The sequence below is a fragment of the Orbicella franksi genome, chromosome 3 (assembly GCF_964199315.1).
Source record: "Orbicella franksi chromosome 3, jaOrbFran1.1, whole genome shotgun sequence".
Taxonomy (NCBI): Eukaryota; Metazoa; Cnidaria; class Anthozoa; order Scleractinia; family Merulinidae; genus Orbicella; species Orbicella franksi.
Window position 1 is genome coordinate 6,089,125 of NC_138147.1, and position 12,243 is coordinate 6,101,367.

General features: G+C 38.4%; 1 protein-coding gene across 1 annotated transcript; it reads left to right on the plus strand.

Annotated features, from left to right (window-relative positions):
• Window positions 1–55: 55 nt before the first annotated feature.
• Window positions 56–9,456, plus strand: LOC145480902 (3-oxoacyl-[acyl-carrier-protein] reductase FabG-like). Its single transcript, XM_081459240.1, has 10 exons — window positions 56–122; window positions 2,437–2,573; window positions 2,765–2,857; window positions 3,574–3,659; window positions 3,750–3,802; window positions 6,541–6,581; window positions 7,110–7,179; window positions 7,733–7,769; window positions 8,661–8,724; window positions 9,280–9,456. The coding sequence occupies exons 1-10, from the start codon at window positions 74–76 to the stop codon at window positions 9,436–9,438; spliced, it is 789 nt and encodes a 262-aa protein (XP_081315366.1). The 5' UTR covers window positions 56–73; the 3' UTR covers window positions 9,439–9,456.
• The last annotated feature ends 2,787 nt before the right edge of the window (window positions 9,457–12,243 follow it).

Sequence of the window (12,243 nt, forward strand, 5' to 3'; positions counted from 1 at the left end):
AGAAGGCGTGGTTTCGAAGCTACTTCATGTAAGTCCTCACTAAATTTCGCCTGTTCGCTGGTGTTCACGCAACATGTCTGCTCAAGAGAGATCTTTCGCTGGAAAAGTAGCTTTGATAACAGGTATAGTTATAATGTCTTAATTTGTTCGTGTTTTGCACTTTTTTAAAATAATTATCAGAATAAAGACAACTTGCATTTGATCTGACATCGAAAAACGGGTTCGCGAGACAGAGGTCCCGTGGCTCACGGTGGCCATGCACTGCGCAGGGTCAAGTGGGATCCTATTGAATAAGAATAGCAACTGTTGTTTATGTCTCGTTCTTGATTACTTGCTATTGTTATTCAGTGGGATGCAAATCAACCATCCGAGTTGATCCGGTCCGAGTTTTGCCGTTAATGTGATAAACAAAATATTCAGAAATGGCTCCAAGCTCCCAATACACTGGGAACAAGTATAGTTAGCTGCTGATAGGTGGGTAAGGTAAGGTAAAGTCTGTATATGAGCCAAGTGGCTCATCAGGCTGGAGCTTATCCCAGTTTCAGTAGCATGAAGTGACCAGGAGTATGTCTACCTCTCCCTAGATTGGATGCTAGTCCATCGCGGGGTTACCCCCAGCATTAAATTCGCTGGTACCCATTTATACACCTGAGTGGAGAGAGACACCATGAGAGTAAAGTGCCTTGCCCAAGAACACAACACAATGTCCCCGGCCAGGGCTCGAACCCGGACTGCTCACTCCGGATTCAAGTACTCTAACCACGAGGCCCCTGCGCCTCCCACTCCAGTTAACCTACATATAAGCCTAAATATCTTCTTGGTTAGCCTAAATAGCACTACGTTTAGCTTAAATAACACTTCAGTTAGCCTGAATGGCACTTAAATAGCACTCTGGTTAGCCTGCTTGTAACCCTAAATACAGTCAAACCTTTTGTTGCAACCACTTCTCCTCAGTGACCACCTCTGCTCAGCGACCAGTTTTCCAAAATACCAAAAGTTTCCAAGTCAAATCACTATATTTGGAACCTCTTGTAAGCCACCACCTCTCGTAAGCGACCGCGCCCACTTTTAGAGCTAAAAGTTTGAAATTTTCTTTTGTTTTTAACCTCCTGTAAGTGACCACTTGACAGATAATAGAGTGTAAATTATATAACTATATCACATTCCTGGGTAGTACAAGAGATAGAAATTTCTCAATAGGAAGTACAGGATTTTTCTGTAAATTGACCATATGCTAATGAGGTAAAATTTTGATCCAGTATGGTCTAAGCTTTTGTAAGCGACCACCTCCCATAAGTGACCACCAAGGCTTGATATTTTAGGTGGTTGCTTACAAGAGGTTCGATTGTATCATCTTAAACTAAACATCCTAAACAGCACTCTGGTTAGCCTCCGCTGGTTAGTCTGACTAGCATCCCAGCTAGCCTGAAATATAGCACTAAATCAACAATGTTTAGCTCATTACTGTTAGGGTTACACAGTAGCTTATTTTGTTGACATTTTCACCAGTTGCTGGGAGCCAGCTCTCCAATGGTGTATTCAGGTCATGAGACTTGCTTATGACCTTCTCATTACGGGTTCATCACTGACCCAGCTAATGCTTTTACGGTTTACGAGTAGGGGAGGGAATCCATGGGTTTCACAAAACTTTTATTGACTTTCACTGATCTCACAGTCTCCTTTAAGTGGTTATGCATGTGCAGCTCGCAGTCTTGTATTTTATCAAAGCTTTCTCTGAGTCTCAATGTTTTGCAAGCTAAGTAAGACTCAAAGTACCAAATTGTTTGTTTGTTTGTTTGTTTTTCTTAATGACATCTAAATGTCCTAGAGTCAGAGCATCTCGCTCTCACATTTAAAACACTTTGAAGTCCCATCTGGTAATTTAAAATGTGAAAATGTTTCAGGCTTGCAAAGAAAAAGAAATACTAGTCTTGCTGTCAGTTGCAAAGTCTTGCACACGTTTTCCATCAATCCCCCCCTATTAGTGTCTGGAGCCATTCCTGCATGTAGGCAGTATATTGGTTTTCCCAAACAATAGGACATTTTTACATACAAAATCCAGTAAGTTATTTCCCAAAGGGGAAGAAATTCATCATTTTGGGAATGCTACTAACACAGCTTTGTGATATCTTGTAAAAACTGTTAATAGGCCTAGAATTCAAACTTGGCTTTGAGGATTAGGGCAAATATATGTTAAGCTTAACAAAAGAAATAAAAGCCAGTTGGGTGGAGGAATGAATAAATATTTGTTTGGTTCTGTTTTTCCTAAGCCTTGAATCCAGACTGAAATTTTCTTATTTGCATGGAACACTCTTGCCATATATTGGTAAATGTGTGTGCATAGAGGTGCATACCTTTTTGTCCTGACCCATTTCACTCCTTAAAGTCATCGAATGATGGTCTACAGGTGTAATCCTATTGTTCTTATGTTTTTAGGAGGGAGTTCAGGTATTGGAAGAGAAGCAGTTCTTTTGTTATCTAAACTTGGTTGCAGTGTTGCCTTTGGGGGAAGGAACAAAGAGGAACTTGACAAAGTGGCAGCCAAATGCAAAGAAGATAGAAATGATGCTCAGGTATATAGATAATTATTGTTCAAAATATTTGATGTAAAATCTGTGTAATATTTTAATCTGTATTTTTGGATTGGATTGATTTGGCGAATATTTGCTAGTAGTTTGCTTTAGTTAGTTTTAGACAACTTTTATGACCCTGGGTATTATTAAGTGAAACACTTTAATGCATGTTTACATATACATATATGTAGGTTCTTCCAGTACAAGGTGATCTAGAGAAAGATGAAGACATAAAAGCACTTCTTGAAGCAACTATTAAACAATTTGGAAAACTAGATATTCTGGTGAGTGTGTTTGTCTTTCATAGAGAATCAAGTGTAGTACAATACATACCTGTGAACCTAAAGAAACTGGATAATGTGTACTAAAGGCATCCACGGTAGAGTGTCAATCAATACCCTCGATCAACACTCACTCGACATCTCAATTGACACTTGATCAACATCTTGATTACAACTAGGCCAACACTGGGTCAACACTCTACCAACTATTGACCAACTTTCAATCAAGTGTCGATTGAGATGTCGATCAAGTGTTAGCCCAGTGTTGACCACATGAATGACTTAATTAACCAAGTAATAAATCAATCGAGATGTTGACTGAGTAATTGTCTTTAGTACACATGATGCAAGAAACTCACAATTGCAAGGCTGTTACTGGTGCTCAGAAACTGGCTGTTATGACCGGCAGATGATGTGATAGTGACTGGAAACTAGCTTACTCAGCGTAAGCTGCAGTAATTTACATGTAGGTTCTTTAGGACTCAGTGGGAAAATTTGTAGGTATTTCCAGAAGTATTTTTTTTGTGGGAAATACCCATTTTAAAATCAGCTAAACGCATGGCAGAAAAAGATGTTTTACAATTTGAACTTCAGGGACTAGTAATAAAACTGTGTGAAGCAGTCGTAGTTGTTGGTTGCATTGTAAAAAGGCAGGGATTTTCTTTGTCATTTCCATAAAGCATAAGCTTATAATGATGCATGTTCCCTGCAATCGACAGGTCAACAATGCTGGTATAGTTCTCAAAGGAAGTATTGAAACCACTTCACTGGAAGACTTTGACAAAGTGATGAGGATCAACATGAGGTAGCACACTCTTTAATGTCTTCTAACCCTTGCATTAGATTTTTATAATATATATTTTTTAAACATGTAACTATGTCACCCAAATTACAGGGCTGTCTTTTATCTGACATCACTGGCTGTACCTTATCTGACGGAAACACAAGGTAAAGAAGTCACACGTGTAAACATGATATTATTACACTGTATCATTGATTGTTAAATAAAGAATGTATCAGAGAGATATTTTTATTTATTGACCAATGGTAATACCTGAACTTCTGAATTTAAGAGAAATCTGAAGAATTTGAAATAGGCCATGTCTTTGTACAAGCCAGTTACAAGCCAAGGAAAAGTAATTTATAAAGTCAGGAAGCTACAGGTGTAGGGTAAAAGGTAAAGTCTGCATATGAGCCAAGTGGCCCATCAGACTGCGGCTTATCCTGGTTTCTGTAACATGAAGCAACTAGGAGTATTTCTACTCCCCCTGGGTGTGATGCTAGTCCATTGCAGGGCTACCCCCAGCATTCAGGTTACAGTATACCTTCAGGGGTGTCTCACGCGCAAGCGATGTAGCGCGTGCAGTTTAAGCTGTAGATACCTAAACCCCTATATCAAATTAAAGCTTATGGAGCTGGCTATCAAACTATACCAAGAATTTTGAAAGAAAATGAATTGTCGAATTTTTCACGACCACTAAATGCGAGCGCCCGAATCACCTTTCGAAAGCTACAAGTCAAAGCGAATTTCGTTTTTCGCCAATTTAATTTTTTCCTCGGTTTCAGGGCCCAAAGCGCTTAAAAAACGTGTCTGCATTTTGGCATATTCAATTGCAGTAAAAAGTTACAGAACATTTTCGAAATAGGATTAAAAAAATGTGGAGTGATCATACAAAAATCACTCTCGAAGAAAAAGTATTTCGAAATTAACCATTCCCAGACACGCTTTTGTAGTTTATATTTTAAACTAGCCACTGTCCAAATTTAAGAGCAATTGAACAAATTCCCTTTGAGTTATAACTCTTTAAAGTGTCTGCTTCAAGTGAAAAAATTTATTTGAGAAAACAGCGCTAAGAAAAATTTTCTGCTTCGCAAACAAACTCCGCCCACAAATGCCTTCAACTGGGTTCTCAGATAACTAAGCCAATCAGTGCAGGGAAACTTTACTACCGTTAACCTCCTGGTGAAATTTACGCGCGAATCTCTACACAACTCTTGTGTTTCGCAATGTGCTCAAGGAACCGAAGGCAGAGAGATAATGTTTCTGTAGTTCGGTTTTTCTTGAAGTTGGTCTCGCAAAATGGAGAAGACTAAAAAGGATACGAACGCTAAAGTGGCTGAGCGAAGGAAACAAACAAAAGACAGCGCGGAGAGCAACTGTGTGAGAGCAACTGTGCATGGATAATATTTCAAATGGTCTCAATGAGTCCGACGATTCGTCGATATCGGACTCATCAGAAGAGTCTCTGTCAGTATCCCTGTTATTGCTGTCAAGTTCCGAAATTTGTACAGAACCTTTCTTTTCTCTTACCACGAATATTTGCCCGCCTTCTATGATAACTATAGCTTCATCCGCGTGGCGAGCTTTCGCTTCTTCACTCATTGATGTATTTTCATTCGTTCTTCGCTGTTTTCACTTTTTCGAACCAGTGCATGGTTTAAACGTGGTCTATGTTTACTTATAACTTAATAGAGACAAGCCTAATATCAAAACGGCTGGGTAGTCAGAACAACAATGCTGATCAACTGAGTAGTCAATTCGTGACATCCATATAGGTAATTCCCGCGAAAATCGTCTCGGTTGATTGCATACGTGCCATAGGGCTGTCAATCAAGAGGTAAACTTTTACTTCCGGTGAAAACGTAAAACCGCCATTTCTCCACCAATATTTAGCCTTTTTCAAATTTTTTTTTCAGAAATTAGAGATTATTCTTCAACCACTATTTTGACCCAAAAATCCAAATTTGAAGAAAATTGCCAACCCGAAGGTATACTGTAACCTTAAATTCACTGGTACCATTTATACACCTGGGTGGAGAGAGACTGTGAGAGTAAATTGTTTTGCCCAAGAGCACAACACAATGTCCACTGCCAGAGCTCAAACCCAGACTGCTTGATCCAGGGACAACCACACTAACCATGAGGCCACCACACTTCCCACAAAGCCAACCCAAGGAAAAGTATGCCACGATCAGCAAAAAAAAAATTCATAATTACCGTTCATGCCAGAGTGATTTTGCTTATTGCAAACCCTTCCAGCAGGAGGAGACTCCATACAAAAGTGAAGATGGCTAAATGTATCTTTGTGGACAAGTTAGAAAACAAAACTTTTCCAACTCTTCACATATGTATACTATTTTGGTATTTTTGCGAGATTTCATTTGGTAGAGATTTAGGGACTGAGTATCTTGTAACCACTGCATTTCAATCAGTCCCCACAACAAAAAAATGTGTAAACTTCTTTTGTGTGGGAGCCCCCATGTTAACTAAGAAAGAATATAATGATTAATAACAATGTGTTGTCTTTCTGAAATAAGGTAGGAAAAAGAACAAGAAATGCCACCAAAAAGCACAGAAGACAGTTCTGTTATGTGATCAAGATTTTTGGTGGCTTCCCAGAAATCCTTGAAATCATGGCTCTATATTTCATAATCACACCATCTTACACCTCGATCTGCTGATGTAATACTAGTTCTGGCTGAAATTATTAAATCGTGCGCAATTTACCTCACATGCATGTTGGATTATTTTCATTAGTAACAACATTCCAAAAAATACCTGAGGAGCTCCGCTTTTAGGCTTGTTAAATCTATATATTATATTCAGGAAGCTACCATGCGTACTCATAGGCACGCTTGTTTGTATTTTCATTTTTTTGTTTAATCAGTTTGCATTATTTTCCCAGGTTGTATTGTGAATGTCTCCAGTGTTAATGGAATGAGATCAGTAAGTTTTCAGATTAACAACATCCGTAGCTCAGTTCTTACTACCCCAAAGTGTAAAGTTGCCAATGGTGAATTTTTGACAATCTCCTGAAATTATCACAGAAGCATTTACAATAATAATTTTATCATGTATGCAGAAACACATAGCTGGCCATTGTTTTATAAGTGTACATCGGGAATATGGATGTGAAGGAAAAGTTATATTCTTTACATGGTATATTTATGATTAATTTTTAACAATACTTTTATGGTCATTAATTAAACTGTAATATCTAATTTAAAGAATTCCAGGATGGATAGATGAGTGATGACAAAATAAAATACATGAAAAACTTAGTAAGTTTGAAAAATTGTGCTTGAAAGAAAAGCCACATCATTCTGCCATCCTGTTAATTTCATTATGCTTGTCTATACTTGTGTTCATTTAGGCACGACCCCAGCTGTGAGGTCTGTAGGTTTCCCATATTGTTACTTTGTATCCCTACTTTTCATAATGCACTCATTGGGTCTCTTAATTACTGTTTTATAGTTTCCTGGAGTTCTTGCATACAACATGTCTAAAAGTGCGGTTGATCAACTCACAAGGTGCACAGCTTTGGGTGGGTGTGGCAAACTTTTTACAAAACAAATACAACAGACTAAGATCTCAAGTCCGTGCATTCATTCAAACATCATCTGTTTTGAAGTGTTGTTTTCACAAAGGTGAAGCTGCCTTTTTCTCTTTTGGGCTCAGGCTGTCAGACAAACTCACAAACCAGTGGACAAAATTGCAGAAACTTTGCTGGTCTTTTTTTGCATATTAGTATTGTTACAGTTGCAAGTTTGTCTTTTCTCTTAAGATTGCATGCACCCTGGTACTGTACCAACTTAGAGAGTCCCCCAAGAGAGCACAGAACTGCTCTCCAGAAAATTTAATAGTCTAGGTTTTATGTGATGCTTTGTTTTGAATTGTGAAGAGCATTTGTGAGCAAGAATGGCAAGTTTTAAATATTTCTAGAGCATGGTGTGAAACATGGTGTGCAGCTCCATTTCAATTTACTTGTAATTTGTCATTTGCTACTTCCATTGTGCAAAAATAATTTATTAAGAGAAAAGGAAGCTTTGATTATTACGATAGTTTCACTCAAATGTTTTCTTTCCGTTTTATTTCAGAACTTGCGTCAAAGAATGTTCGCTGTAACTCTGTCAAGTAAGTTCCATCACGCCTCTTATTCATAAAGCCCAGTTATCAACATGTAAATTCTCATTTAATTCATAATGGTTCATATAAGGTGGCGGCTAAGCCAACAATGGATTTCCTTATCCAATGATGCAGTTTTTAATCATTCCTTTTCTTCATGCAGGAAAGTGACTTTTCCTTAGGGTTAATAAAGTTCACTTTTCCACATGAAACAATCTGTTCACAGACTAAATCATCTCAAGCTGATGTGAAACTCACTGCAATGCAAGGGGCTTACATCCGAGCTTGAGCTTTCGCAACCTCTTGAACATCTGTATTTTCCAAAGGGAATTGTCGTCTTGTTGCCCCGTTATTGTTGAGGTATTTGGACACACAATCAATCAAAATACAGTGGTAGCCATAAGACGGGCTTCCATTATATTTTTAGAGTTACGATATTGTGAAGCCAAGTTTTGCATTTAAAAAAGCTGATGGCAAGGCTCAGCCATGTTACGGAACTAAAGTAATTAACAGTACTTTTTCCGTGTTAACATAGCCTCATCTAAACACGAGGGGGGTGGGGTGAGGATTTCGAAGAATTCGAGACAGTGATGCAAACCTGAGACACGAAGAGTTTGCATTACTTTCGAGAATTCTCCAAACCCCCCGAGTGTTTAGATAAGGCTATATAAACACGGAAAAAGTACTCTAGTGCTTTCATACAATATTCGCGCGAATCAAAAACGTCATATTCGTCTATTGCTGTCATCTAAGCACACCTATCAACCAATGAGCACGCGCGTAGTATCTCACGTATTTTATAAAACATGATGGTTTCAAGTCAGAGTCTCGGCTATTTCTGTGTTCAATTTTTAGTTTACACTTTTGGAGTTAAAGTATGTTTTATCTTGTTTTTCGCAGTCCTGGTGTGATTATCACTGAAATACACAAACGAGGGGGTATGGATGACGAAGAATACTCGAAGGTGAGTGTTTCTGAAGAGAATGTAACCAGGTCTCGATTTTTTTCGCGCACTACGCGCGAGCGGAAATGTAATAATTAAGTGAAGCGTTTGTCACCTGATGGGGCGGGGCACAACGAAAAATAATTTTCTACCCATCTTCGAGCAATCAAGTTTCTTGCGACCATTTTTCTGCCCGCTTTTCTTTTCCCTCAAACCCGGCGGGGGGGGGGGGGGGGTGCTCTACAAGGTTTTTTACGGGGAAGCTCCGCCCCCAACCCTTTTCTAAACCCTTGAAATGAAGTCAATGAACAATACTACCGGAGAAGATCAAGCATTGCCTTAGCCAAAAAATAAGTATCATTTATTCAGTTCCCGTACACGGTATAACTAAATGATAGATTTCCCTACTCTTTTAGTGAACAGTAGTTGCTCCTCGTAGTAGCGAACTTAGCCTTTTAGGATGTACTAATCTCCAGATCTGGGAACGAGATTAAGGATGTACATCAACAATTTTTAGAGTCGAGAAGTTTGTCTGAAATGCATAATGCCAGTGCTTATTACTATATTTACATTTAGTTCTTAGAACATTCTAAACTGACACACGCCTTGGGTCGTCCTGGTCATGTGGAGGAAGTAGCTAGTGTAATTGCTTTCCTGGCGTCAAGTGAGTCGTCTTTCATGACGGGAGCCTCACTACCTGTAGACGGAGGAAGACACGCTATGTGCCCGAGATGAAAAAAACAAAACTACAAACTGAGCATTGTTACCCGCCAAATGAAAACAAGTCCAACTCAATATGAAGTGCGTAAGGAACAGATCAGCTAGCATTCTATGTAGCATCTCGACTCGTATCAGAACAATCGCTTGAAGACTGATTTCAATAGTAAATGCCAAACGGTAGAAAGAGCCATCAAAGGCTTGATAGCACTTAGCTTAACGTTCGACTGCAGTGCACCTTTTTATTTTCTTTCCTTTGAAGGTTACATTCTACCGTTATGAATGAATTAATGGAATGATGTTTGAGAAGTGGAATGATGTGATAATGTAACTTCATTTACGAGGGATTGCGTGATCTAGCAAAAAAATATATATTCTTGGTGGCCAAATCTCCGCAAATAAAGTTTATTTCAATCAAATTATTGTATATAATCTTTGACCTTATCTAGCCCCAGGCTTAATTTTTCCGTATAATTTAACGCGGGGACCCAGGAATTGTATGATTGAAATCAGATGTTCTCCAGGAGGAAAGTTAAGGGTGAAAAAAATACAGAAAATTAACACATAACCCGCCAAGAAGGTATATTGGGTCCATCTACAAAATTTAATAATATTTGTTTTCAGATCTTCAGTAAATCTACATTTTCCTCATTTATTGCAATCGTTTATCTCTGTGTGTTTTCTCCCCTCGCTGTATCGAACGTGAAGGGAAGAAATTTGTAGAAACTGACTTGCAGTTTTCAGTAAAAAGTCTTGTTTTTGCAATTTTCTTTACTCTCCCGCTTACCCCCTTACCCCCCTTACTTACTTCCCCCCCCCGCCCCGCCACCAAAAAAGAAAACTAGTTAGGCGGTAAAGGAAAAGCAAATCTTGAGCAAGCCTTTTATCCCCGACCTTGTAAATAGTGTTTATTAAATCTGAAAGATATTATGATTTGCTGATACAATATGAAGAGCTTGTTCTCAATAAGCGAAGTGTGAGGAACAAGACACCTGGGAAAATGATAGAAGTCAACTGAATGCAACAGTCCAGTCAATCCACTCACCTATAATTATTCTGTCAGCCTGAATTGCATGGGAAAAATTTGTCCAAAGGCTGGAATAAAGATGAAGAAAACTACTGGCGACATATTAGATAGGCTCGATTTCTGCCGTTAATTCTCTCGCGTCCGATCTTTGTTCCTCCCCGGCCGGGCTTGTTTCCCAAACAGCGGCTGGAAATCGAGCCTAGATATTTAGACTGTTGCATGAGATGTAGCAGTGCTAGTGGTTTGTTGAATGAAAGAAAGAGAAAACCTTTCGTCAAAAGGTGATGACTACATACGCGCGAGAAGCCGAATCCAACCGGACGATTCCGTGCTGGTCCAATCCAACAGAGTGCATGGTTAACTTAATATTTTTATTTCAGCAAATTTTAAAAATGTTTAGTACCGTATATAATGATTCGATTTAACGCTCGGGGCGCTTATTTACTTTCGGTACCTCAAGGGAGGACGATTACTCGAGACGGGGCGCTTATTTCTTATTTGAGAAACAACCGAATGCTCAAAACAAAACTTGAAAATAAGAATCAGATCATTCGTTTGAAGGTATTATGCACTCACATGCATGATATACATACATACATACAGCCTTTATTTATACATTGCAATGGACTTCTTTATGGACTTCCAGATCGAGATTGTGAAATAACTAAACTGCAGAGAATATAGAACGCAGCAGCTAGGTTACTAACTTCGAGCCGCAAATATGACCATATTACGCCTGTTTTGCAAGAATTACACTGGTTGCCTGTTAGCTGGAATACATTTTAAAATTTTACTTTAACTTTTAAAGCACCAGCTTATATAGCTTATAAAGCACGCACACTATTCATTGCGCTCTAATTCAGGCACTATTATATTACATCCAGCAGGAAAACTGAAAAAATCTTTTGGTGACAGATCTTTTAGTATAACCGCCCCTACACTATGGAACGTGCTCCCAGCAAGCCTGCGTAATATCGACACTATTTGCCTTAAAACATATCTTTTTAAGTTAGCTTTTAGCCTTTAGCGCTTTAATTACTTTGTTGTTGCTAAATTTAGTTTATATACATATTTAGTATATTTTAATATTGTAATGCGCTTTTGATCATTATTTTGTATGTTAAAAAGCGCAATATAAATTAATAAATTATTATAATTATTAGACGATACAAAATTTCAAAGCTAACAAGCTTGTGGGGTCGTGTAATAAATAAAAAGATACAAATTAAAGGATAAAAAAACATTCTTATAAAAGATAGAATTTTGTTAAATTAAGTCAATAGTTAAAAATAGATAGAATTCTTAGGTCTGTTGTTGATTATTTGTGGAGCTAAAACATTAAAATTAAAATTCTTAAAAGTGTGACAATTAACAACATTTTTCAAAAAGGATTTCACGTCTTTGTACTCTAGCTAGTATCGATCCTTTGATCGTCCTTTAGCGTTCCAGAGGACAGCCCCTCTATAGGAAATAGAATTTTGAACGTATTTAGAGGCAAAACCAGGAGCTATCAGCCCATGCTTCAGTCTTGAAGAGGATCTGCTGCCGCAGACAAGAAACTCTTCAGCTGAAGTGCGAGGGAGCATGCCATGATACCCCTTGTAAAAAAAGTTTAATTAAAGAACATTTATACAGGTGTGTTTAAGTGTTCCACTTAAACAACCGTTGGCATGTCCGGTGAAAATCCAAAAATAATTCTAACAGCACGGCAGTGTAGTCTTTCCAATGTTTTAAATACCTCCTTCTGATTAACCCCACCCTAGACGGGCATTGGCGGCGTACGTAATGGATGACGG